The following is a 27,921-nucleotide window of genomic DNA, read 5'->3' on the forward strand; positions in this document are numbered from 1 at the left end:
ATAACATATATTTTTAGATATATATTCACATTTCGGATATCTTTGGGTATTCATTTGGTTCTCGGTTCGGATCGGGTTCGGATCGGTTCTTCGGATATAGCAATTTAGAATTCATTCGGATATTTACCTTGGGTCTGATCGGGTTCGGGACCCTGATTTTTGGGTCGGTTTTGGGTTGGTTCTTCGGATCCAGATATTGTGATCAGGCCTATACTCATTTAAAATGAAACACGATAAAGAAAAATAAAAAGCTTAAGTCTTTTATAAAAAACAATATATGAAAATATAACATTTATTAAATATTTGTCAATTTAAAAAAAGATAAAGGAAAATAAACCCGCGCTTTAAAAGCGCGGGTCAAAATCTAGTAAAATATTAATTTGCTTTCAAAGACATCATGTAACGGTTTTAGGTGGGCCGGGCCCATTAACGTGATTCCTTGCAGACACGTGCGTACACGTCGTATTTATCGACATGGTTTTTCTTTTCTTTTTCATTTTTCTTTTATGGAAAGCGGGTCAAATTATCCTCATATCGTAATATCTATCTAAATGCATGCTATGTAACAAAGTAACTCAATTTGTGATGAGGTTGTCGAATGTCGAGGCTTTGGTAACTGGTCTTTTCACTTTTTCTTTTGTTCTCGTACTTTTAGTCTTTTACCTTTATTTGAGATTTAAAGTGAGAATTATTGATGACCAAGAGAGAGATGTTTCAATTATTCAGTCAATACTAACCATACTTTTCACTTTTCAGTATAAAAGTTGAAACCCCCCTCAAAAAACTCACTGGAAACAGACAAACGTCAGGTCGATAGCGATAGTACTATTAATGTTTACTATTCTCGCCCTTATAAATTTGTTACTTTCTCACAATTTTATTAGCTTAATTGACGTTGGAAACACCGACGGAATCTTCTCCCATGCATTAGCGTTTTCTCCCGATAATAGTGGATCCACTTTAATCATAGATTTACTTTTTATATCTGATAAATTTCAGTATTTTCGTTTGCTTAACTCATAGTAGTAAATTTTTATACTCTTCTTGTATCCAGAAAATTAATATTTTAAATATATTAAAAAATTATATATTTATTTTGTCTATTATTTTATTGTTTTACTTTAACTAGTTTCATGTTTTATCTGATTTTCAATAAAATTCAACTACTTATAGTTTTACATTTTAATTTATATTTTGCTTTTAAAGAAAAATGCATTAACTGAAACTAGAACATCAATCTTTTATTAATACACATAGACGAATCAGTGTTTCAAAAAAAAAATACATAGACGAATCAATTATTAATGGGTATAGCGATTATTCGATTTATTATACAGAAACTTCAACGCTTTTGTTTGTCAGCAACATGATCAATCTCCATGGCGACCAAAACCACTGGCCACATGTTATTTGTTTCTGAAAATATTATTGACAATATATAGTTGATAACATATCGATGAAAGCATATTATTAGACTATATATATGTTGACAGTATTACGTCTATAACTATTTTTTTGGCAAAAAAAAAACTAAATATAACGAAAAGTAGAAAAAATATTTACTGCGCATAAGTTTGTCTAGTAAATGGATGATATTAGGTTCCGTAAAGATGCGACTTTGGCCAACATGTACCAACCTTATAGTAAATGTAAGCAAATTATGTAATATTAATAGACGTTCAAAAGAAAAATTATAAATATTCGAAAAGACAATTTCTATAATCTACACATGCTCAATGGATTACATCGAATAAAATTAAAAGTTTACAAAAAAAAAACATCTAACTAAATTTACGTAACTAATCCGTTCGAAAATTGTTTTTCTTTTCTCTCGAAACTGATTTATATTGTTGAAATGATATAGTCACAATTGATGGCATCCACTATTACAGATACGGTACATATGAATGAAAAATAAATGTTGATTCTGATGGTATGCCTTATGTACATACGAAAATTGCTTTTAAAGTCAATTTCAAAAAAAAAAAAATTGCTTTTAGAGTCAGGGGAGAAATCATTACGAATATTTTTCTCTTTCAGTAATTTAAAATTCCACGTTATATAACTGAGTTCAATATTATCATTTTGCGTCTATTAATATATTTTAATATATTTTCGTACTTCAAAGCCTTCCATCTTTTTGAACATGAAGCCTTCTCATCTTTCAATGTAGAAGACCCACGAATCTCTCGGTCAACCTCAACCATCACAAAGACTCTTTAACGATAATTTTCAATATTGTAGTTTCTTATAGCACTTACAAGAATAAAAAAAATTCTTAATTCTTTACAGTTTTGCCTCACTGATTTTTGCCACGATTTAGAAAACCTAAGAGTTTCCTGATTCAAAACTATAGTCTCTCCCCTTATTCTACATCACCAGAAGCACGACATCAGTTAAACATATTGAAATAAGAAATTACGATTGATTCATTATCATATAAGTAATTTTACAAAGGACAAAATCTGATTATTAAGCAAGATAAAAAAGAAGACGGACAAAAGACTTGTGCAACGATAAAAAGGCTTAAACAGTAATAAGACGCAAATGAAAATACGAAATCAACTAGAAGAGGCATTCCCTTCCTTGCTAGCATTGTCATCATTATTACGACGGTTTGTCGGAGGAGCAGCTGGAGACGGCGGAGGAATCTGATGGCGTGGCGGCTGAGAAGGGATGGATGATGGAGGATTAGCTGTGAGAGATATATCGGAGAGATCCTCGAGGGAGATGGGCAAAACGCTCTGAGAAAGTCTTCTCTGGTGACGATTTGGTTTCTCCGACATTGTTAGTACCAGATTCAGACAAGAAGGATTAGAAGCAGAGTAATATGTAGAGAGAGAGAGAGAGAGAGAGAGAGAGAGAGAGAGAGAGAGAGAGAGAGAGAGAGAGAGAGAGAGAGAGAGAGAGAGAGAGAGAGAGAGAGAGAGAGAGAGAGAGAGAGAGAGAGAGAGAAGATAGTTTGTTTATTGAGTGATGAGATCGGGAGAGAGAGATAGAGAGAGTTTATATAGAGAGGGTGAAAACAAATGGGTTAGGTAATCCGGATTGCGAGCATGTATTGGTACTTCTGGTATATTTCATTATTTCATAAGTAATAGTATAAAATACAACATGAAAATGATGGGATTCAAATTATAATTTCTCTTTGATAAACACGTTTTTAGTATATAGAAAGATACAAATCCTCTCATCAACTTCTTAAAGCCAGTTCTGTAAATGTATTTAAATCATTCCATAGTAATACCATTGGGTGTATTTTTAGTAGTAATTATCACCGATGGTTTCATCTCTTCTATGCTCCGTGCATGGTCATTGGTCAGATGATCCAGATCCAAATTTATGAATTGTTAACATCTACAACAAGTCAAAAATATATTTATATCAGTTACCTAAAAGTCTATCATTAGTTAGGCAACTCTATAACTAAAAGCCTTTTCAACCCCACTCCATTTTTCAATCTAAAATAAAGTTTAGAGTAAAAAATGCTCTAATGGTATTCTATTTCTCACTCTATAATAGAGTATAAAATATAGAGCAAGTTATTTTCTTTTTGTTCATCACTTTATTTTCTACTTTAAAATAGAGTACCATTGGAGCAAACTTCATCTCTATTATAGAGTCACTCTATTTTAGAGTGAAAAATAGAGTGAACCCTTGAAGATGCTCTAAAACTGACCCTGCTAATTTATACTCCGTATAATTTTTGAAGGTAAAATATGTTGTGATGTATGGTGTCCATAAAAGACGATCAAGTCCACATGGTGAGGGAGATACTAATTTAATAAACATAATTAACGTTATCTGAATTGTTTTATTTCTGCAATCTCTTAATGACAAAAAGAGTTATTACTTCAAGTCTACAATCAATCGTTAAATTGTCTAATAATCATCAAAGTTCATTGCATTTAGTGGTAAGACAGAAGTTCATTGAATTTAGTGGTAAGAGGATGTATAGTAGGTCTGACAGATATTAAAACTCCCGATAAGCTTTTGTGCTAAATTAAGAACCCATATTTATTTTATCATTGTAATAACTTTCATTTCTCCTGTCTAGAGGACAAACATTTCTTCCCCCATGTGAGGAGATGTCAGTCTCATTGGAAGTAAATCTTGTTATAAGCCCCACAGAGCAATACATACACGTATGCAAACATGTATGTAATTTTGTGTGTCTGAATCTTTTAGTTGATAAGATTGATTTAAATGAAGCACAAAATAGTGATTTCACAAATACACATGGTGATTAAAAATTGAAATATTGCTTTCTATAAATATTTAGTAAGTATATATTAAAACGTAAGAAAATATTTTTTAAAGACTAAAAAGAACAATTTAGGTATAGTAAGATCTCTAAGTAGTTACAGAAAACATAACATACAAAATAAAAATTAAATAAATTGAACACAAATGTGAGACCCACATACATAGAGGGTAAAGATACATTACATAATAGTTATGGACATTGATGTTCACAAATTCGTTGGATCTCTAGGAACTTCTATTGTTGTTTAGTGTTCTATAGAAAGCATCCAAGATACATAGAAGTTTACTTTTAGTGTCTATAGATCAATGTCTACAAAATGCACTACTTTTTCTCAACATTTATTTAATGCTATATAACTATTTGCTTGCAATAGTTTCATATATTGAATTATTTAGTCTTTTATATAAATCAAGTGCGAACCTTATAGACTTGTAGTCTTTTCTCTCTTTTAAAAGAAATCACTATTATTTAATGTATATAAAGTGAATAATTTTTAATATGAAAATGTTGGAAAATAAATTGTTACCTACCATTATGAAGTGAATGTTGTAAAAGAAAAATACCACTAAATTCACGTTTCTTCCTGTGGTCTCTGTATTATCTGTTTGTATAATAGTTTGTTGTTTTTTAAATGACTCATAAATAGATCTAGGGCGAGGCGTTCAGAGGTTGATTTCGGTTCAGTTAATTCAGAATTTTAGATTTTCGGTGTTATATTTATAAATTTAATTCGGATTTTACTAATTATCAGGTACATGTTCTAAATTCGGTTCAGATCGAATTGTAATCAATATTTAAAATCGTCAAAAATATAACTTTTAAACCTCAAAAATTGATAAAAAAATTCAATATATATAAATTATTTACAAATCTATTTAAAATTTGGTTAAACTATCTAAACTAATTAAAAAGTATTCAAAACAACAAATAAAATAAACTATAAAATATTTTGAATACTCTAAAATATCTAAATCACACTAAAATATATAAAAATATTAACATATTTAATTAATTTCGGATAACTTTGGATCTTAGTTCAAATTTTGATTTGATTCAGGTTATAATCAAATCCCAAAATACTAAACTAATAAATTCTGTTCATATTTTTGTGTAACTATTTGGATCCGGATTTGTTTTTTTGGTTTGGTTTGGGTATTGGTAAGTACTTTGGATTGGGATAAAAGCGTCCAGATCTAAATAGATTTTATGCTTAAACAGATCACATCAGTGACCTACGAATGGATTTTGCGTAGCATACCCGGCTTGCAATAATTATATGCAGAGTTTGAACTCGTAATTTTGACGCAGGAAAAAACTCGTCCTTGTTATTGGCCTACTATGTTCTAGACATAATAGTTTATTGTTAAATATATTAACTTTATAATCCTAATTTATTATCATTAAAGTTGTTTATAATAAAAATGTTTTGATTTGTACGGTCGTTATAAAGAGTGACAACCAATTTGTACATCCCTTTTGTTTAAAGAAATCATAGAATGACATGATTGTGGCAAGTTTCATAATATTTTACGCGTCTAACATGTTCATTAATCATTTTCAGATGTGAGGAATAAAATGAACAAGAAAAATGAACATTTTTGCCAAATCAGCAATCCAAAGCCGTCGATTCATCTTTGATCCAAAGGCAAACATTCATCAACTGAAAAAAACCAACCAACCAACCTCTCCTTCGAAAAAAGTGAAAAAACAATCTAACGCCAAAGCTTATCTCCACTGTTGCAGATTCTGGCAGATCAGATCACAAACACATAGTCTCGGAGTAAGCAGGCATGGATTCTGGAGCCAAAGTGAAGAAAGGAGCGGGTGCGGGTGGACGAAGAGGTGGCGGTCCGAAGAAGAAACCTGTTTCCCGCTCTGTTAAAGCCGGTTTACAGTTTCCTGTCGGTAGGATCGGTCGGTATCTAAAGAAAGGTCGCTACTCGAAGCGTGTTGGAACCGGAGCTCCGGTGTATCTCGCCGCAGTGCTAGAGTATCTTGCCGCTGAGGTATCAACTTCCTATCCATCTATCTCGTCGACATCGTCGAGGTTTCTTTAACTTTCACTATGGTTCTTTTGTTCGGTTATGTTATCTGGTAGTAATAGATCATCGTTGACCAAGTTAACTTAGGATGTCTTCAGTAGACTTTCTTTCATTTACAATCTTACATAGTGAAAAAAATAAAAATCTTACATAGTGAATACCTAAACCAATCATATAACACGGTTCTAAGAATCAATGTGTTACATTGCATGTATCTGAATAACTTGTATTGATTTACTTGTCTCATCAAACCAGGTTCTTGAGCTTGCTGGTAACGCTGCAAGAGATAACAAGAAGAATCGTATCATACCACGCCATGTTCTGTTAGCTGTGAGGAACGACGACGAGTTAGGAAAGCTGCTCAAAGGGGTAACAATTGCACACGGAGGAGTTTTACCTAACATAAACCCAGTTCTCCTCCCAAAGAAGTCTGAGAAAGCAGCTTCGACTACAAAGGGAACCAAGTCACCATCAAAGGCTACCAAATCCCCTAAGAAGGCATAGTTCTCATCAGCATCCCGTCTCCTTCTTTCTCTTACTCTCTGTATAACTTGTAATCTCTCTCCATCTCTCTGTTGTTGTGTGAAGACAGAACACCTCTTGCCTTTTTTCATCAGTTGTAAACAATGTGTAACGTTAAAACAAGTCTGGTTAGTCGATGTAATTGATACAATGTTCAGTTTGTAATAAGAGATGGTGCGTTGTATATATACGATCCATCCTTATATCAGAAGAAACGAATTGCAAAAAGAATTGATATACACAATGTATTATTGAGATATATCAGATTTTGATAATCTATTCAAAGAGCAAATGATATCGATCTAAAATTTCAAGACCAATCTGATCTTAAGAGCCCGTTGATAATGTCCATGATTGTTTTTGTTTGCAACTTGGAAAACTTTAAGCAAATAAACTATAATCATTTTTATAATCATTCCAGATTTGTTTCGAACGCTGTCACCCTTCTGAGAAGGATCTATCTTATTTAGTTTTATGACTTTTATCAATTATTGTATTTTAGGCTTTTTCTCAAAGAAGATGGAGAACTCCTCTTTTTTTTATTGTATCAAAGTTAATTGAATGAAATTAAGTGGTGTTACAAAAAGAGTAAATAAACAATAATCACTTTTATTTACATGAAAATTTGATGGATCATATAAAATTATAAGCAGACTATTTGCAGTACCACTTTAACGATTATTAATCAGATCTCACATATCCAATTTTAAGGCATCCATAATTTTATTTATTTTTGAACTTTTGTACACATAATCTGAATTATTCTAAATACATATGTAAATTTTGTATTAGAAGAAGAGTTCACATGATGATATATTACACGGTTCTTGGTAGCAATGGAGGAGTTTCTCCTTTGCTAGGGTCCCAACGACGGAATAGGAATAAATTTTGGTAACATTCTAAAACTAAGGCGTTGTGATGGTGATTATGGCTTTACTCCGACTACAGCTGCCTTATGTGGACCTTGTGGTGGTGGTGGATCAGCCAGTCCTCTAAACAGTTTTCTAGGTCCGAGTAAGTGGCTGGTCTCGTCCTGAAAGTTCTTTCCAGTAGCTTCAGTGACACAAATAAAAAACAAACCAAACGAAATCACCACAAGAAGAAAAGTTGACTTCTCCATCAATCACAATTTTTCTTTTTCTTTGCAGGTTACAATATCAGTTAATATAATTAATTAATTGAGAGAGTTTGTATAAAGAGTCACTTATATAACGTACTAGTGTCGGGCCGTCCTACGGGCGGGATGAAATTTTGAAAATTATTTAAATTGTTTGAGAAAATATTTAATATAAGTTTTTTATTATTTACAAAATATATATATTAGTTAAATTTTGTGCATGTTATTTTTAAGACTAAATAAACCATACGATCTTGATAATTAATTATGATTTTTTTTGGGTGGCACTACATCATTTCTTGTAATTTTTTTAGTTGGATGAATTTATACACACATTAACTGTATTTCATACATGAACCTAGAGTATTCTCCTACTCAAATTTATGGATTATTTTATATATATTACGATTTAAATGCATGAATATTACTATTTTATATGATTTTCTTGTTTTTATTTGATTTTAGAATCATTTCATTATATTAAATTATTCATATTATACAGATTGTTTTAATTTTCTATTTTAGAAAAAAAATTCAATGCAGATAATGAATGATTTAAAAATGTAATTACTGAATTGTTTATAATTTGAATGGAACTTGTTTTTAGTTGCACTGAAATGATAGAAAATTTGGTTTTAAAATTTGTACATTTTCATAGAGCAATCATATAATTACCATTGTATGTTTGATATTTCTGCTCATACAAATATATACACTGTATACGATGTAATTGGTTATAAATATATATGTTTATAATATGCATATTATGAGTATGTAAGGAACACTAATCAGTTATTGGACTTGATTCTTGTTTAGAAGCAATATTGTTGGATAGAAGAAGCATAAAGACTTGCTGGTACATTGAACTCAAATGTTTATCTGTTCTCTTAATTTATGTTTTGCACGTTCAGAGCTCATTCATATTCCACAGACGCAGAATTTAAAGATATACATTCTCGCATAAAATGCTAGAGAGTAACTGTCATTTGTCTTCCATATGGATGTGGAGCTATTGGTTTGATTTAGAGAATTTATAAAATCTATTTAGGTTGCTGACAAAAAAACATGTTAGCAGATATATATAAAGAGGGAGTTTTCTTTGAATACCGAGAGAGAGAGTTAAGAGAGTGGTTTAGCCTCTTGGAACTTTTAAAGCTAGACTAAATTTTAAATATACATAATGTGATATGATAAGTATTGGGGATTTAATCAAAGAATGTCATGTGTCATCATCTTAACTTAATCCTTGTTTATAAATTAATTATTTCTTAAGTTCATCTCTCGAACCACGGGGCTTATGAACCAGTGATGAAATTTACTTGCAGTGTTAAAGATGTTACAAAAACAAAGTGTATCCAGTTTTACCTCATTTGCTATGCCAGTAGACATTATCATGGTTTCTGAGAAAAGATAGCTGTTTTTATTTAATGCATATGGTCAACCAACAAATAAGGTCATATTTCTACGATTAGTCCTAATCGTCGTAATCCAATCTCCTTTCTAGATCATCTGTTTCAGTAGTCTGCAAGAAGAGTTGAACATAATGTTCAAAAAAAAAAGAGTTGCACATCAAGTAATGAAAAATTATATTTCAACGTATGTTTGTAAGTTGTTTTACAATTTAGGATCTTTATATAAGATAAAGCCCATTAAAATGTTTCATAACAGTTGACTCAGGTCCAGCGAAACTCTTAGTTGAAGCTGAGTTGACTAAACAAAATAAACATCTATCAAATTATACACGTGATAAACACATCTTCTCCACTGAACCGGTGAATTGCGATCCCTGAGATCAATTGGATCTGTTAAACCGAACCAAATAATAAAATTCAGATCACCGACGACGATGAGGAAAAGGAAAAAGATGCCACGACTGAGAGAGAGTGAGCGGCGTCCCGGTGAGAACTCCGGCGCTCCTCCTCCTTCTCCTAGCCTCCGTATCCTCATGGGGCAAAACTTCTCTTCTCAGATCCGTCTCCACCCTCACATCTTCCTCTTCGTCACCGCTCCATGTACATTTCGCTCTATATCTCTCCCTCTGTTTCTCGCTTACCTTTGCATAGTTTCCGTATAAATGTACTTCAGATGAGTCCAAATATCTCGAAGCTTCTTGCTCAAATCATCCATTCCCACTGATTGGAAACTCTGAGGCGTGATGCATATAGCAAGATATGGTTAAAGGACACGAATGAGGAAGGAGACAAAGCAGATTGATCGCTGAGTCATGAGGAAGGAGACGAATGAAATCGATGGAAACCCTATAATCGCCTCAGGCGGTCGACGGAGAGAGGAGATCGATACAATATATGAAACACTGCGTTTCATCACATGATAGTATGGTTATAGTGGTATGGACTTAATAAAGATATATGCTGAGACAAAATAAGATGCAAGGCCCATCAGATTTCAGAAAAAATAAAATAAACGCAGCGCTTAGGGCGAGTGGACACGTGTCGACTGGAGGATGCGCGACTTTCCAGGCTGGACGACAACGTGGCAACCTCTGGAGTGATTCAACTGTACTTTATATAAATATACTAGGGTCGGCCCGCCCTACGGGCAGAATTCTTATTTAAAAATAATTTCATCAACTAAAGTACATGTATAATAAACATTGTTTGAATTTATTTTCTATAACAAATGTAGTAACGCTCCTTGCACATATATTTCTGTTTGTAGAGATCGCAGCTTCTTAGGGATTTGAGTCTGGCCATGTTGGTTAAATACTTGACCGAGTAATTTAATAGCTTAAATTTCAACAATATACAAAAAGATAAAACTATGTGAATATAAACACTTATAATTGTTTTTTCATGCTTAATCTAGCGTGAACAAAAAGAAAATCATTTGCCCGAATAATTTAAAAGGCCAAATTCCAAAAAAAAATTACGAAAAAGAGAACACACTACGTGTATATAAACATTATTATTTCAAAAAATATATAGTAAATTTTTATAGATGATATCCTTTCTTTTTACTTTATTTTTTATTTTATGCTTTATATATCTATTTTAAAAAACATATTTTTTGTTATTTTGTCTTCTTCAGAAAATAATTAACCATCTGAAAGCAATATTAACTTATATTGTACACACTAAAGAACACAATATTCTGAAATATGAAGATAATTAAAATTAAGAAGTATATACTGAAATATGTTTTTATTATATCATATTCACATGGTTAATTTTGTATAATAAAAATATTTTTTTTGAAGAAATAATATACCTAGTTTCTACAATTTATTACAATCCAACCAGAAAAATAAAGAAAGTTAGCATGTATCACAACTTTTGGAAGATATTTTACTTCAATCAAATTCCCACTTTTCATTTTTCTTTCAAATTTTATTTTGAGTTAGTGAGACGATCCGAAGACCGATTGTTTCTTGAAGTTTCCCAATCTACGCAGAAACAAAGCAATGTATAAGTGTCATGATAAATTTTATATATCCTATGCAAACAATTAAACTTGTGTAGGCGAATAAATACCTCTGATCATGCAAGTTTAAGCTCAGCTTCGAGGAGCAAGGATAAAAGTTCAATTGAAGGCGTGTCATCATATCTACGTCACTACGTGCCGACATGGACCCTTCTTGAGGTGGGTTCTGCAGCAAACTGAGCAATCATTGATGCTCTCTACTTCGTATTAGTTTATTGATTTATAGATTCTGCAAGATTGTTTTTGTGTAATTTTAGTATTAAAATTAAAATTGTAACATTGCAAGAAAAAGAAAGTTTTATGGAGAAAGATTTCTGTATGTTATGTTTTTTTTTCTTTTCATTTGGTGACATCAAAGTAGTGATTTCATTTCATTAACATACTGAACAAATAATTTCATAGTGAGCAAGGAAACTAAAAGGAGAAAAAAAACAGCAGATCAGTAGTGAATCCACTTGGGACAGGTTCAGGAAGTAAGACAGGTGTGGCCGTTGTAGTTTCTTCTACCATCCCAATGCTTGTTTCAGGGGCTCCCCTGGTCACACCTTGAGAGAGCTTTGTTATCACAACTCCAGCTCCAAGAATATCGTGTGTGAGGTCGGTATGATCATTGTCTGAAAATTGAAAACTTCAAGATCCAAACACATGTAACGACCATCAAAACAGCTTGAGAGCTCCAAAGCAGAAACCAGTAAAAGATTCAACAACTAAAAATATTCAAAAGCTAAAGAATTTAGTTACCTGCTCTCATTCTTTTAGATGAGTAATTTTTCATAAAGAGAAGTCAATAATATACCAGAGGTATATCTTCAAGGCTTCAGGCACCACTCAGAAAACCAATCTACATGTCCAAGAGGAACATTTTTATCAATTAGATTCACAGAAATAGAAACAGAGACAAAAGCGAAGAGAAGAAAAGTAGAAGATAACATCGTAGTTAAAGCAATCAGTTATACAACTTACATAAGTGCATGTGGCAAGGTATACACAAAACGAAGAATCTTTTGCAGTCATACAAAGAAAAAAAAAGAGAAAAACTAATAAAGCTTTAAACTCTTTTGCAAAACTTTTGTTCAAAAAAAAATCATCAGTCGCATGTTCACATGAAGATCAAATTATCAATAAACAATACCTTTCGAGAATGGATTCAGTCTACTTAATCAAACACGGAGGAACACTTGCCGGACTTCAGATCGGAGAAAAAAACCTCTAATTAGCCATAGCAAAATCAAGCAGAATGAGATAAAAAGAAAGATGAGTTCAAGGTGAGAGATCTTACATCTATTTATACTAAAAATCACACCGCCTCTCGGATCCAAAGAACGCTTTGAAGACACATCGTGGAGGTGTGAATCAATGGGATTAAAGAGTGACCATTAAGCAGGCCGTTTCACGTCGAGAGAAGAATTGCAAACGACACCACCTTCGCCGTCGAGACGATCTTCGTAGCTTCGATGAAGCGTGTTAGGATTAGTTCACGTCCAGCCCAAGAATGACACATCGAAGAACCCATTACAATAACACAACAAAGCCCAATATCTGTACATTAATGAAACGGTGCGTTTAGAGGAGAGGGGCATGTGTCTCAGAAAATCAACGACCACCGATCCTCGCCGCACTTCTCCATTACACTTCCTTATCACCACCAAACACCTCGGCATCTTTCTCGGAACTCTCCGACATCTCCACCGTCATTAACTCCAAAGGCCCCACCTGCAACCTACTCGGACTTTCCCATGAATCTCTCCTCCAAAGATCTGTGAATCTCAAAGCCGTACAATCTCCGTTGACGGAAATTCTTATGCCGTTTCCGAATTCGAACAGAACAACCCTGGAGTTGAGGCTTATGACATTGTTTACTTGACCTGTTCAGAATCTGTTGTTCTCCGATGTAATTTGGGTATGGTTCAGAATCTGTTGTTCTCCGATGTAATTTGGGTATCAACAACTTACCCAACTTTGTGTTCGAGATCGAGTGGGATGTGATTTTGATTGATGGACCGCGTGAGTACGCCAGAGATTCACCGAGAAGGATGGCTCCGATTTTTAAGTCAGCGGTTTTGGCGAAGATTAAAGATTCCGGTGAGAAGAGGAAGACGACATGAAGAGAAGAAAGAGAGAACAGAGACGAAGTGCTGCGTTTTGGAAGTGTGACAGGTGTCGCGACGTCATGAAGTGAGTTTATGACCTGGATTCCTATGTGGCATCACTAGGAGAGAGTAAACTCTATTTTATATAAATAGATAGATAGATGGTATTGATTTTTTTCCAACTTTCCATAAATGCAACGCTGACTAAATTCTAAGAGTATTCAGGTCAATTCAACTTCCCACAAATTCTTTTACCAAAAAAAACTTTTCATAAATTCATAGAGTTTTTAGTTCATTTGTTTTAATATTTTTCAGAAATATGTATGATTTATTTTTTTTAGTAATAATACACTCAGTCCATATATATTAAAATAAATCATTCTTTCCAAGACATATTTAAATATACATGATTTTATTTATTTTTAATTAAATCTCCATTCCATTTTGGCTACACCAAATATTTTTTTTTGAACACTATCTCACAAATAGTAAACATTTGTCCAATCAATGTAACCTGTATTTTATTGAATTCCCTCAATACTAATCTCTTTAAGACATAAATAGAACAATGTATAACCCTTTTGCAAAAGAAAGAAAGAAAGAAGAGAACAACATATTAGAAAACATAGGGAAAAAAAGAAAGAGATCACGACAAGCTCGGAAAGCTATTCAAAAGCATAACAATTGCACCCGGAGGAGTCTTACATAACATAAACCCAGTTATCTTCCCAAAGAAGTCTGAGAAAGGAAACCAAGTCACCATCAAAGGCTACCAAATAACCAAAGAAGGTATAGTTTTCATCAGCATTCCGCATTCTTCTTACTCTTACTCTGTGTATAATTTGTAATCTCTCTCCCTCTCTGTGTTGCTGTGTGAAGAACATCTTACCTTTGTTCATCAGTTGTAAACGATGGGTAACGTTAAGACAAGTTTCGTTGTCGATGTAACTGATAATGTTCAGTTTGTAATAAGATATGGTACGTTATAAATATATGATCCAGCCTTATATCAGAAGAAAAAATTGTTATGAACAATGTATTATTCAGATATATCAGAATTATCCAAAGAAAGACGCAAATGATAGACCAATCTGATCTTAAGAGGCTTCCGCCCATCGAAAATGTCCATGTTTGTTTTTGTTTGCAACTTGGAATAATTTTGGCAAATTAGCTATAATCCTACTATAAAATACATGCAAATTTGATGAATTATATAAACAATATCAGAACTATTTGCAATACCATTTTATCCGACTATTCATCAGATCTCATATATCAAATCTTAAAGCATACATAGTTTTTTTTTGGACTTTGGCATACATAATCTGAATTATTCCGAATAATTATTCCAATTATTCATCAGATCTCATATATCAAATCTTAAAGCTTACATAGTTTTTTTATTTGGACTTTGGCATACATAATCTGAATTATTCCGAATATATATGTATATTTTGTATTAGAAGAAAGAGTTCACATGATGAAATGATTATTACACGGTTCTTGTTCGCGATAGAGGAGTACTAGGTCCTGATGGCGGAATTGGAACATTTTTTGGTAACATTCTAAAAACAAGGCGTTGTGATGGTGACCATGAAGACGGTGTTACGCCACCTATAGCTGTCTTAAGTGGATGAGTACTAGGTCCCGATGGTGGAATAGGAACATTTTTTGGTAACATTCTAAAAATAAGACGTTGTGATGGTGACCATGGAGACCGCATTATGCCGCCTATGGCTGCCTTATGTGGAGGAGTACTAGGTCCCCATGGCGGAAAAGGAACAACTTTTGGTAACATTTTAAAAACAAGGTGTTGTGATGGTGACCATGGAGACGGTGTTACGCCGTCTATAACTGCCTTAAGTGGAGGAGTACTAGGTCCTGATGGCGGAATAGGAACATTTTTGGGTAACATTCTAAAAACAAGACGTTGTGATGGTGACTGGCTGGTCTCATCCTGAAAATTCTTCTCAGTAGCTTCAATGACACAAGCAAAGAGGAGACCAAACGAAATCACCGCAAAAAGAAAAGTTGATTTCTCCATAGGTCGCAATTTTATTTTGCAGATTGCAATATCAGTTGATATAATTAATTAATTGGTAGAGTTTGTGCAGAGAGGCCCTTATATAACACATAGGTATTGATTATTTATATTTTTTTTCCAACTTTACATAAATGCTATGCTGACTAAATAATCTAAAGCTATTCAATTCAATTCAACTTCCATAGATTCATGGATATTTTTAGTTCATTTGTTTTAATATTTTCAGAAATATATATGGTTTGTTTTGTTTAGTAATAATACACTCAATCCATAATATTAAAATAAGCCATCCATTCTAATACATATCTAAATATACATGATTTTATTTAATTTTAATTAAATATCCACTCCATATTGACTCCACCCAAGATTTTTTTCTTTGAACATTATCTCACAAACAATAAACACTAGATTGAAAAATCTTATCAACTTATACCAAATTGAAAATTATTGGATTTTATAAAATATGATACACGTTCTTCGCTATCATATGATTAATATTGTATTTAACGTACTTGTAACACGAAAAATACTAATATCTTAGTATATATATTTTGCATTGTTTATTTGATATTGTAACCATAATATAGAAAAATACAATTTTTAAATTAATAATGACATAGGTGTTGTATTAATGGACAAAAAAATTTGTTGAAGAGAAATATATTTTTATCTACGTATTATATATAAACTATAAATATAAATAACTATAGTAAATAACCAATAATTACAATGATCCAATAAATAATCTAGTTATCAAAATGGATCTTAATAACAAATTAAATAATATTGTTCAATTCTATAGTAGCAGTTTTTTTTAAAACATAAGCCCAAAATAGATGTTATATTTGTGTCCAAACTAAATTTTTATTTTTTTTTAATTCTGCAATTCATGTTGGCAAACAAAATTAAAATGTACTTTACTTTAATAAGATAGATGTGTCCAATCAATGTATTATAATCTTGTTTGGGCCACTGAAAAAGAAGATTGATTGAATATTGAGGAATTGGACTTAGCATAATTTTGTTGAATTCCTTAATAGCAATCTCTAAATAAAATTTGTGAAATTCCCATGCCATTACCAAACACAAACTCATAAAAGAGAGCACCATTTTCACAGAGGTTGTCTTCCAGACATAAAGAGAACAAAGTATAATCCTTTTGCAAAAAAAAAAAGAAAAAAAGAAAAGAAAGAAGAGAAAACATATTAGAAAGATATCACTCACTTCTTAATAATCTCAGGCCAGAACTGTGCGTTTTTAACTTTGGAAATAGTCGACAACACAGTTAATGGTGTTACGTCTCCCGTCACAGTTACCTTCTTTGCAACGAAGTCTATGTTAAACGAGGTCACTCCTACACACAACGATCAAAAACACCAAGACAAATGTTCAGAAAAAAAGAAAAAGAAAACACCAGAGCAGAGAGTTCTCTTACAAACCTTAAAAAGTGCTCGCTAGATCAATTCAATCAAACGAAAAATATCATGAGAATAAATATATTAATTGTTTTATAACCTTTCAATTTCGAAAGATGTTTCTTGACTTTCCCTGCACAGCCTTTGCAGTGAAGTGACACTCTGAGAACTACCACCTTTAAGGAACGATTGCTAAGTATTATTTCAGACACAACTTCTTGATTATAAAAATGAACTGAATGTTCTATGATTTACTTGATCGGAGGATGAACTCTTCTCAGGTGGCGGCAACGACGGTGGAGGAGGAGGTGGTGGAGGTTGTGGAGGAGAGAATTTGAGATCAGGAGACAAAACATCTTGATCTTCAAGAGAGCTTTGAGATGCTGTCGGAGAAGCTTTTGTGGGTTCGGAGAAAGGATTACTCGGAGATATAACAGGGTCATAATCCAAGAACCCATCGAAGAAATCAGGTTGCTTCTTCTCCAAGAAAGAAGAAGAAGAGAGATACTTAGAGGCGTTTATAACCAACCTATCTTTATGAATTTTATCCAACTCATCACCCATGGTTATCTCCGGTTCAATAGGTAATGGAATCGGATCAGAATCCACAAACCCGTCGAAGAAAACCGGATTGCTCAATAAGCACCTTGAAGAGCCTTGAGGAGTGTCACTGCTAAGACTACCAATCGGTGAATTGCCGCCTTCACATTGACTTTTCTTGCTCTTCCTCTTCCCAACGCGTGTTTGCTCGCTACTCTCTAGACCTAATCTAGTCTTAATAGGAGTATGATATGAAGAAGAGGAGGCAGAAGAGGTGGAGGAGTTATGATTGGGAGAAGGTGGAGGAGTGAACCTCCTACCGTCACGTATGATTGGGTTATGACGGTCGATGGCTCGACTACCTAGCCGGATCGTGGCTGAAGAAGAAGAAGAAGGTTCCATGGTTGAGCAAATGTTTCTTGTTGATGCTTGAGAGGCACATAACATTTTCAATCCTTTCTTTTTGTGTTATTGCTTATGATGTCAAAGAGTTTTAAGAGTATGTCCACGGTTGTTGTATAAATATAAAAATGAAGAGAGGGTTCTGTAGTGACATAAAGATAAAAAATAAATGTGGAATATTATTCTAGGTTCCTGCTAAAAGGTATCTTTTTCATTTGATGGAATTAACTTTAGAAAAAGTTGTGTGTTTTATTCGGATTCTTAATCAAAAACCAATGCATGAGATTGTTAGGTAGATTTAGAAACCGTGTGAAATTAATTTGATGGTTTTGTTTGAAAATAACAAAAATAAAAGTAGAGTAACAACAAATCTAGAAGAAAATGTAAAATAATTATAAACAGAAAAAAACATATTTTCAGCCATGGTTTAGTGATAGTTTCGAATCTAACTCGCATGAACACCAAACTATAAAAAAAAAATCAGAATCTGATGCTTTTAGAGTTTTATTGACCAATTTATTATTCCTCTTTGCTTTCACTATTCCCACTATCTTTTTGCCTAGCACCCCATTAAGTGTGTCCTCTAATAATAAAGCCCATGACTCATAAATATTAAATATATGTATTGGGTATTTACGGCCCACTACATTCGAGTTCCAAGGGTTTTTCAACTCACTGATCCACAATAAATTTGCCTTGCTCCTCAAAATTAGGGTTTTGCGAGCTTAGAAAGGAGGAAGCAGCGGCGCATCAGTTCAACACCACCAGAAAAGCTCACGATGGGTATGGAAGAACAACTGATCTCTTCAGATTCCTCAACTTTTTCCATTACGTAACTCTGATTAGATTTTGTGTTTGTGTAGCGAGAATCAAGGTCCACGAACTTAGAGAGAGATCAAAAACCGATCTTCAGAGCCAGCTTCAGGAATTCAAAGCCGAGCTCGCCCTCCTCCGTGTCGCTAAAGTCACCGGAGGCGCCCCTAACAAGCTCTCCAAAATGTAAGCATTCGCCTTAATACAACATAACATGTTCATTTTGTATCCATCGATACGATTCCTATCACAACATGTTAGTGTAGATTGTGTGTTGACATATCAGTTGATTGATTGTAAATTTACATATTGATCTTTGACAGCAAGGTCGTGAGGAAGTCCATTGCTCAGGTGCTGACAGTGATCTCACAGAAACAGAAGCTTGCACTAAGGGAAGCATACAAGAGCAAGAAGTTCTTGCCTCTCGATCTCCGTCCCAAGAAGACTCGTGCTATCCGCAGACGTCTTACCAAGCATCAGGTCTTTTTTTTCTTTCTTTTCCTCATTTTAACTATTCTACAACACTCAAATATTGCCACACTTGTTTTGTTCTTAGTATGACTTTGCAAGAAAAGATCATTGACATTTTGTATATTATTTTTTGTTGCCAGGCGTCTTTGAAGACACAGCGTGAGAAGAAGAAAGAGATGTATTTCCCTCTGAGGAAGTATGCTATCAAAGTCTAGTAGTTTCGTTTCTCCTTTGCTTAGTTAGCTACCAGAAATGATGATTCAACTCTTTTTGATTATTCGCTTATGTATTCTCCCTTTTTATTTTTGGTTCTTACTCAAGTTTGTTATCGAACAGCCAATTCTCTCTTTACTCGAATCATTTATCTCATAGACATACAAACCACACATTTGAAAAAAAATATGCGATTTATGATCACATCGTGATAATGTTTAGAATTTGTTACTCCCTCTGTTTTTTTTGTTTTTTTAAGATAGATATTTTAGAAAAATAAATTGTTTCACAAAGATGTATTTTTTATGTTTTCTATAAAAAAATTGCAAATTTCAATAAAATTGATTGAATTTATTGAAAAATTATTGGTTAAAATGCATTGGAATTTGATAATTTCTAAAAATGATGTATAGTTAATGTGTTTTTTTAATATGTGTGAAAACACCAAAACATACATCTTAAAAAAACAGAGGGAGTACTTACAAAGACTTAAAACAAGTTTGTACCATTTCTTTCTATAAATCGTGATTATGCAATTTAGCACTCAAATTGCGTAGAATGTTTAGAATTTGTTATTTACAAAGACTTAAACAAGTTTGTACCATTTCTTTCTATAAATCGTGATTATGCAATTTAGCACTCAAATTGCGTAGAATGTTTAGAATTTGTTATTTACAAAGACTTAAACATCAGGACATACAAGATCTTGGTTCAGAAATTAATCAAAATGAACTTGCTAAAAACTTCAATAACAACGACCACAGTGGGAGTCGAACCCACGACCTTTTGATCCGAAGTCAAACGCGCTAATCCACTGCGCTATGCGGTCTAATTGTTAGAAGGTTTTTGCAATCATAACATAAAAACTCAATGAAACACCAAAAGTCTCTGTCCAACAATTTGTGGACTGCTCAAGGCCATGTCAACTCCAGGTTCAAGTTCAAGTTCATCTGCAGGTTCATCGATTTCCTCAAACAGGTTCATAAAAATGAGCTTGTTCTCGCTGCATCTTCATTCCTCTTAGAGTGCTTAAACATAAAAACGCGTCCAACCACAACAATAGTTGCACACAAGTAGGATCATCATTGAGTGAACTTGGTTTCTTGTTAGATTGGTGAATTGTATCTGGATTGAGGGGTAAAAGTATCAAAAGTCTTTCAAGACTATTTGGCCTCCACCGAAATATATGTTTATGGGGATTTGAGAGACATGAGAGTTTGTGAAAGAATGGACAACACACCGGGACAAATGCATAGAGACTAGAATTATAGAATGGTGTGGTCATGTGAATTATTGATCTTTCAACACTGTTTCTTGAATACAACAGTTAAAAAGTACAAGATACCATGAATTTAGCCGAACCTTTTATATAGCTTTGACTTTTGACAATTTTCTTCTTGTTGTGTTGCTTTTGTTTTGGTAAATAATCTTATCGTATCATTTGGTATGAATGATATAAGTTATTAGGTTTGTGCTAATTTGTTTCGTGAATGCAGACAAATTCCATAAAGACAAGCAGATTTATATGAACAAGCATATCCTGATAGAACCGTATTTTATAAACTACGGATTACTGAATATTGTAAAAAATAAAAAATGATAATACTATACCAAAGAGTAAGAAAAGGATGATACAACTGCAGAGGCGAGATATTATCTCTTTCCTTAACTCAAAATACGTCCCGTAGTGCGACGGTTCGATAACGTAATGAGTCCCAGGATACAACTGCAAACAATCTTCTGAGTTTGCGTCACTCTATCAGAAGCCTGGCGAAACTAATTTTGTGTTGTACTCTCAGACACAAAAATAAATAAAATAAAACATCACTATAACATGGATGAATTGTATTTGTTGTTGGTTTTCAAGTGTGTCTCACTCTATCATTTTCTCAATGGCTCACAAGCCTTTATATAGAAAATACAAAACATCACATTATGCTTTTGAGAATCCATAACATACAAGAGAGTAATGGAGTCTTAAAGTCAAAAAATCAATATTGTCATTAAGAAAATTTAATTCCTTTTGACTCAATTTTTAATGACTTAGCAATAAAGAATATATTATATATTTGACCAAATCAAACATAAATAATATTTCTTTTAATTTGGGTTTGCATTTTATGTTTATACAAACATAAAGATAGTCATGAATAAGTAATGGACATAATATCCAACTAACAAATTCAAACCCAAATATCCAGTATATGACATTTGCTAATTTTTAATATTTAGCCAAACTCATTTTGGACTTCCATTTCTCATTCAAAACCAACTCTGATTTTGACATACGAGTACACTACTTCATAGTGTCAAACATTCGGTTATTCCGACGAACGTCTTCGTCCCGAAACATACCGAAAATGGTCTTAAACCATTTCGTCAAAAACGAGTTCCAACAATCCCCCACATGAATAGAAATGCTTCTAGACACTAGACGACTCGACAGACTTGACTTCCTAGACAAGACTCAACAAGACTCAACAAGACTCAACTAAGGACTTTTGAGAGTACAAACGAGAAATTCACTGCATGATGAGTTGGTAGCAATTTTTCAGCCTTGAACCAGTCATTGTTAATAGCTATCGGATTTACTCGGCCAGGAGGTGGCCATGATGTCTTGAACCTCCCGGGCTTTGGTGTAAACCTAGACAATAGCCAAAACACAGTTTCATTCTCTCACAAAACCAATTTCTCTATTGTGTTCATTTTGGCCGTGAACATTCCTGGTAATCATGAGTGAACTTTAGAGAATATAGCCATTTTATTCTCCTAGAAACGGCCCCATTTCACACCCACAAGGTGATTTGCCATTAGTTTTGTTTAGAGGAGTATCATGTACTACTCCATTCATATCTCAAAACAATTGGCACAAATCATTAAAAGCAAATGCTTATCCTCTATTCCTTACATGTAGCACTGTTTAATCATCCTAGGAACTGGGTATAGACCGAAGTCTTACAGTGCTTTGGGCAGATTTAGTTTGACTTAGTTGTCTCCTTGAACCTATTTCTTGGGATCTCCAATCTGATAAGTAGAGTTACCGCCAAACATCATCTTAGTTCATAGGCTAAACCCATTCCTCTTGATGATTACAATTTGATCTCATGACACACCTTTAATAACAGGATCCTAGGTTGTCATCACATTGAACATAATCTATAAAGATTAGTCGAGATCAATTGTCTAATGATTTTTGTCATCTTTTTTTTTTCTCAAGATACAATTAACCATTATATACAAAACTCAGTGTATGGCACTAGTTTTTTTTATTTTTTTTTTAAATCATAGTTTGATAACTATCACTAAGTTCATTTGACATCTTTTCAATGACTTTATATGGTAAGCAAAGCTTCCCCCATATTTCTTGAGATATCTCAAAACCATGCATATTTACATTTAACATCTTTTAAGAGTTTAGAAAGTTAATCTACAACTCTTTTAGATTTAAATGAATAATAAAAACAATTTCGAAAAATTGTTATAATTTTCTTTAAAATGTATTTCATTCTCAGAAAATCGCATTTTAGATACAACTATTTTCATAGTTCTTTCAAGTTGATTTATAACTCTATGATTTGAATTTTTCCAAAACATATTTTTGCTTTTAGCAAATATACATATCATTACATGATATTTTTCTACCATAAAAACCATAATTTTCTATGATTATTCTCAACCATATTGACTTTAGAACTACAATACATATGTCAGTTTCAGTCATATTGGTCTGAAAATTCTCACTGGTTTTGCATGGTCAACCTTTTTTAAAAAATGCATTTAAGCATTGACGAAATACAAATGTTTTGATCAATATCAACAAACATTTTATTTCTTATGGCAAACGATTTATATGTGGCAGACCTCTCCCAAATTTTATTTGGGGCGTCGACTCACAAAATTCATTTCCATTCATATAACATGATCCCTTAAGAATCAAAATGTTATTTATAACTATGGTTTCACCATATTTGAAACTTGAATTTCTTCTTATTTTCTCATGGTCAACATACTTAATAACTAAATTAAGTTATCCCAAAATCTGAAAGAAGAAAACAAAAAACGTTAAATCATTCTTGATAATTAAAGCAATTAATTATTTTAACCAAGTCAATGCAATAACACATTTTGACCAATTAAAAAAAAACGTTTTAACTTGATGGAGATCCTGTTTGCATTAAAACAAAAACAAGATATCATTAGTGCATATAATGAGAAAAAATGAATTTTTATCTCCATAGAAATCATCAACAAAAATAATCTGATGGAGTGGACAGATTTTTTTATCACCATGAAATCTCCAATTCCTGTTTTCATGACAAAACACTTCACAAAATAATCAGTTTTGTTAGTATAATAATACAAACAAAAAATTTACTAGAAAGATTATTTTGAAATAATCCTATAGATCTGATTCCGGCATCTTTTCCCAAAGATCAGTCAACCTGTTCTTACAAAACAAATACTTTTTACAATAATCAGTCCGGTTAGTGCAAAGCAATAAACGGATATTTTGAGTTAAGACTGATAGAACCGTATTTTATAAACTACGGATTACTGAATATTGTAAAAAATAAAAAATGATAATACTATACCAAAGAGTAAGAAAAGGATGATACAACTGCAGAGGCGAGATATTATCTCTTTCCTTAACTCAAAATACGTCCCGTAGTGCGACGGTTCGATAACGTAATGAGTCCCAGGATACAACTGCAAACAATCTTCTGAGTTTGCGTCACTCTATCAGAAGCCTGGCGAAACTAATTTTGTGTTGTACTCTCAGACACAAAAATAAATAAAATAAAACATCACTATAACATGGATGAATTGTATTTGTTGTTGGTTTTCAAGTGTGTCTCACTCTATCATTTTCTAAATGGCTCACAAGCCTTTATATAGAAAATACAAAACATCACATTATGCTTTTGAGAATCCATAACATACAAGAGAGTAATGGAGTCTTAAAGTCAAAAAATCAATATTGTCATTAAGAAAATTTAATTCCTTTTGACTCAATTTTTAATGACTTAGCAATAAAGAATATATTATATATTTGACCAAATCAAACATAAATAATATTTCTTTTAATTTGGGTTTGCATTTTATGTTTATACAAACATAAAGATAGTCATGAATAAGTAATGGACATAATATCCAACTAACAAATTCAAACCCAAATATCCAGTATATGACATTTGCTAATTTTTAATATTTAGCCAAACTCATTTTGGACTTCCATTTCTCATTCAAAACCAACTCTGATTTTGACATACGAGTACACTACTTCATAGTGTCAAACATTCGGTTATTCCGACGAACGTCTTCGTCCCGAAACATACCGAAAATGGTCTTAAACCATTTCGTCAAAAACGAGTTCCAACATATCCAACTTCTTACTCTACTCCACACACTCTTGTCTAGTCCCACTTGTTCCACATGAACAATTTTTTCATGGATCAGTCATAGTACACGTAAATAATTGCACAATATCATCAAGTGCCATATAGCTCCTTTAGTTTCTACTCAAAATCAACTGCTCTTCCTATTTTTCCTGAAAGAAACCTGTTATTGACCAACAGTTGCTTAAGTGTTAAAACTTTTGCCAATTAATCATTGCTTCTTTACCTTAATTCTCCAATTCCATATGACATTTAACAATTAAAAATCAAAAACCCAAACAAGCAAAGCCGACAATAATCTCTTTTGTATCACAACCTTTTGTTTTTGTTCCTAATAAAAAATCACAATATTTTATGATTGCTACCACCAAATTCTCAATGACTTAATACATTTTATATAAAGCAAAGATTCATCAAAAAGTAAAAGTGTGAAGGGAAGTGAGAAAACGAAGCACAAATGGAAGAAGAAAGCACCACAATCATCATGACCTCACTCTCTATACTCTCTCCTTCACACCTCGCGAATCTCACTCATACCATTCTTTCTCTATCCCATCAACATCGCCGTCGTCTCGCCGCCGTTCTCTCCTCTACGACGCTTTTCTCCCTCACTCTCCGCCACCTCCTTTCTCTCTCCCTTCCTCAAAAAACCCTCCTCATCGCTACTCACCTCCTTTCTCTTCTCCACCCTCTTCTACTCCACCGTAACCACCACTCTCTCCACTCATCTGCCGCCAAGATGAAGCTCCGGGACCTCGACGCAGTGGTGCTCCTCCTCTTTCTCTGTGAAACACATCAGCTAGATCCAGATTTTCTAGAAGCTTCAGCTGATAATTGGCGGGAAATCCTCGGTAACATGTGCTCTGATAATATGCTAAACAGTATCTCAGGTCTCTGGACTTGCGACGCGGGAATCTTGATGCCTTACATAGAAACCCTAGTTAGATACAAAAGATTCGTCGACGTAATGGTAAACCACAACCACCTTGGTCGAGGAGGAGAGAAAGAAGGATATGAAATCCCGGCGGCTAGAGCGGCTGTGGTGGCGTTACGGGCGGTTGAAGTGCTTAACGCCACCGGCTCAAACGCCGGGGAAGTAGAATGCGTGATATGCAAGGAAGAGATGAGCGAAGGAAGGGATGTTTGTGAAATGCCATGTCAGCATTTGTTCCACTGGAAGTGTATCTTGCCATGGCTTAGCAAGAGGAACACGTGTCCGTTCTGTAGGTTTCAGCTTCCCACCGATGATGTCTTCTCGGAGATCCAACGGCTATGGGAGATCCTCGTCAAGACCACCGAGTTAGACGTGGGGTGATGTCAGCTCGCAGCATCAATACTATTAATTCTTCAAACATGTCCAATTGATATGGGGTTATGTCCAACAATTATTTTTCCACAATAAAAAAACCATATATTCTATAACTGAATCTAAATAAATATTTTGTAACCACCTTTTAACTCCATAATGATCGGAGCTTATTAAAAAAAAACCAAATATTTTATAACTGTCTTTTAATTCCTATATTCTAGGATTCATAACTGCAACATTTATGAAAATGTACAAATAAATTATTGATATATGTCGATTTAAATATGTATAATAATTACAGCACTTTTTTTTGAAAATATATGCACATTTTGTTACGGAAAATATATGTTATTAATCCACAATAATACATTAATTAATCCAAATTAATAACCACCTTTATTCTTACTATTATGACTACTAATATTTAAAATCTAAGTTTATGCTTTATATTTACTAACCCTGACTTTTTAACAAAATAAATAATTAATATAATATTATTTACCATTGAAAAAGTTAATATAAAATAAAAATAATTAGATTTTTATTTCAATTCATGAAATACAAATTTAGTTAACTAATATATCTACAAAATTAGGATTTTGCCGATAAATAATAATTATCATGAAATTAAATAATTAAAAGATAATTAAATTTATCTCAATTTTTCGGGTCAACCATTACAAAATCACGGATAAATGAAAATTTGATGGATTTTTAATCGTATGGGATTTCTAAATAGAGATTTTATAATTTAATTCAAAATCTAAGCTGAATTCAATGTATATCACTAGATTTATCACTGGTGCCGTAGATTCATATCATATATGAAAATATACTAAAACTATATCATAAATTAAATTTAGCAAAATTTGGATAAATATAATAAATTAATATTTTAATATATAGGTCCAATTTAATCAGATTCGAGGCCTAGACTTATGGTATAGATTATATATTGGTTTTTCGAGTACGAATATTTAATTGCGTGAATAATTCAAAATGCTAATAAATACCACAATATTCTAATTTTATTTAAACCTGATTATATATTTCATCATCAAAATTATTTTTATTAAAACGTTAGACCTATTATAATATTCACATTTATAATGCTTTCTTTGTAACATTTAAATGTAAATAAATAGTCAGAAATATAAATTTATATTCAGTAAATATAATTTGTTTCGGCAAATAAATTTGCACTTTGAAAACGTGGATCAAAAATAATATTACTTTGTTATTTAAGAAAAATAAAAATTTATAGCTGTTAGAAATAAAGTACAATTAATATATGAAATGACTATGATAGAAGTGTTTATAGTTATGAAAAATCACAAATTCAATATAACTATCAAAATCTTTTACTGAACTTTTTAAAAAGTAATATTTACACAAATATGATTACAGAAAACACAAATATGATTTACAAAGAATACACAAACAAGAAATTAATTTTTTTAAAAAAAATGTAAAACAAAAGTGTACTCGCCCTTTGAACTTGAAGGGCGGATCAAAATCTAGGTGTGAATATTGAAAGCGTGTACAAATATCGTTATCCATAACAGATGTGTCAAGCATTATAAGTCTGTAACAGATAGGAATGTTTGGACCGTTTTCATCTATAGAATTTATGTTAGTTTTTTTCTTTTTGATAAGGACCCATGTGGTTAATAGACTCATGACGACATTTCTTGTTATCACATGAAATAGTTATTTTTCAGAGATTAAACAAATGGGCCTTAGTTGTTAAAAAAGACGTATGGCCCTTAGTTGTAATTTTAATTACTTGACGAGAGTATGAAACCTCAAAATGGGCCCTATATAATTTTAAATGCT

At 32.7% G+C, this 27,921-nt stretch overlaps 6 protein-coding genes, 1 non-coding gene and 1 pseudogene across 7 annotated transcripts; 4 read left to right on the forward strand and 4 right to left on the reverse strand.

Annotated features, from left to right (window-relative positions):
• Positions 1-2,405: 2,405 nt before the first annotated feature.
• LOC108840165 (uncharacterized) lies at positions 2,406-2,888 on the reverse strand. The gene has a single exon (XM_018612992.2). The coding sequence runs from the start codon at positions 2,784-2,786 to the stop codon at positions 2,562-2,564; it is 225 nt and encodes a 74-aa protein (XP_018468494.2). The 5' UTR covers positions 2,787-2,888; the 3' UTR covers positions 2,406-2,561.
• Positions 2,889-5,940: 3,052 nt separating this feature from the next.
• LOC108825147 (probable histone H2A.4) lies at positions 5,941-7,017 on the forward strand. Its single transcript, XM_018598483.2, has 2 exons — positions 5,941-6,273; positions 6,565-7,017. Exons 1-2 carry the CDS (start codon positions 6,058-6,060, stop codon positions 6,811-6,813), a joined length of 465 nt encoding a protein of 154 aa, XP_018453985.2. The 5' UTR covers positions 5,941-6,057; the 3' UTR covers positions 6,814-7,017.
• A 5,626-nt stretch (positions 7,018-12,643) lies between these two features.
• LOC108839251 (protein IRX15-LIKE-like) lies at positions 12,644-13,830 on the forward strand (annotated as a pseudogene).
• A 1,005-nt stretch (positions 13,831-14,835) lies between these two features.
• Positions 14,836-16,165, reverse strand: LOC108841404 (uncharacterized). The gene has a single exon (XM_018614159.2). It carries the CDS (start codon positions 15,521-15,523, stop codon positions 14,972-14,974), a length of 552 nt encoding a protein of 183 aa, XP_018469661.2. The 5' UTR covers positions 15,524-16,165; the 3' UTR covers positions 14,836-14,971.
• A 334-nt stretch (positions 16,166-16,499) lies between these two features.
• LOC108840214 (protein SODIUM POTASSIUM ROOT DEFECTIVE 1-like) lies at positions 16,500-17,986 on the reverse strand. Its single transcript, XM_057003103.1, has 3 exons — positions 17,197-17,986; positions 17,042-17,117; positions 16,500-16,880 (listed from the first exon to the last, which is right to left on the reverse strand). Exons 1-3 carry the CDS (start codon positions 17,926-17,928, stop codon positions 16,747-16,749), a joined length of 942 nt encoding a protein of 313 aa, XP_056859083.1. The 5' UTR covers positions 17,929-17,986; the 3' UTR covers positions 16,500-16,746.
• Positions 17,987-18,521: 535 nt separating this feature from the next.
• Positions 18,522-19,551, forward strand: LOC108839824 (60S ribosomal protein L35-4). Its single transcript, XM_018612603.2, has 4 exons — positions 18,522-18,666; positions 18,747-18,882; positions 19,020-19,176; positions 19,308-19,551. Exons 1-4 carry the CDS (start codon positions 18,663-18,665, stop codon positions 19,380-19,382), a joined length of 372 nt encoding a protein of 123 aa, XP_018468105.2. The 5' UTR covers positions 18,522-18,662; the 3' UTR covers positions 19,383-19,551.
• A 584-nt stretch (positions 19,552-20,135) lies between these two features.
• On the reverse strand, positions 20,136-20,209 carry TRNAR-UCG (transfer RNA arginine (anticodon UCG)). Its single transcript has one exon. It is a non-coding gene; the product is annotated as a tRNA-Arg (tRNA).
• A 4,787-nt stretch (positions 20,210-24,996) lies between these two features.
• Positions 24,997-26,288, forward strand: LOC130507922 (E3 ubiquitin-protein ligase SGR9, amyloplastic-like). Its single transcript, XM_057002730.1, has one exon. The coding sequence runs from the start codon at positions 25,234-25,236 to the stop codon at positions 26,089-26,091; it is 858 nt and encodes a 285-aa protein (XP_056858710.1). The 5' UTR covers positions 24,997-25,233; the 3' UTR covers positions 26,092-26,288.
• Positions 26,289-27,921: the final 1,633 nt, after the last annotated feature.

Source organism: Raphanus sativus, chromosome 2 (genome assembly GCF_000801105.2).
Source record: "Raphanus sativus cultivar WK10039 chromosome 2, ASM80110v3, whole genome shotgun sequence".
NCBI classification, from domain to species: Eukaryota; Viridiplantae; Streptophyta; class Magnoliopsida; order Brassicales; family Brassicaceae; genus Raphanus; species Raphanus sativus.

Excerpts from the sequence above, each read along its gene's own strand:
- LOC108839824 (XM_018612603.2), top strand. Across the intron at positions 18,883-19,019 it reads CCTAACAAGCTCTCCAAAAT|CAAGGTCGTGAGGAAGTCCA; the intron begins GTAAGCATTCGC and ends GATCTTTGACAG. Across the intron at positions 19,177-19,307 it reads GACGTCTTACCAAGCATCAG|GCGTCTTTGAAGACACAGCG; the intron begins GTCTTTTTTTTC and ends TTTTGTTGCCAG.
- LOC130507922 (XM_057002730.1), top strand. The coding sequence starts at position 25,234 with ATGGAAGAAGAAAGCACCACAATCATCATGACCTCACTCTCTATACTC.
- LOC108825147 (XM_018598483.2), top strand. The coding sequence starts at position 6,058 with ATGGATTCTGGAGCCAAAGTGAAGAAAGGAGCGGGTGCGGGTGGACGA. Across the intron at positions 6,274-6,564 it reads TAGAGTATCTTGCCGCTGAG|GTTCTTGAGCTTGCTGGTAA; the intron begins GTATCAACTTCC and ends TCATCAAACCAG.
- LOC108840214 (XM_057003103.1), bottom strand. The coding sequence starts at position 17,928 with ATGTTATGTGCCTCTCAAGCATCAACAAGAAACATTTGCTCAACCATG. Across the intron at positions 17,118-17,196 it reads AGAGTTCATCCTCCGATCAA|GTGGTAGTTCTCAGAGTGTC; the intron begins GTAAATCATAGA and ends CGTTCCTTAAAG. Across the intron at positions 16,881-17,041 it reads ACATCTTTCGAAATTGAAAG|GAGTGACCTCGTTTAACATA; the intron begins GTTATAAAACAA and ends CGTTGTGTGTAG.
- LOC108841404 (XM_018614159.2), bottom strand. The coding sequence starts at position 15,523 with ATGGAGAAATCAACTTTTCTTTTTGCGGTGATTTCGTTTGGTCTCCTC.
- LOC108840165 (XM_018612992.2), bottom strand. The coding sequence starts at position 2,786 with ATGTCGGAGAAACCAAATCGTCACCAGAGAAGACTTTCTCAGAGCGTT.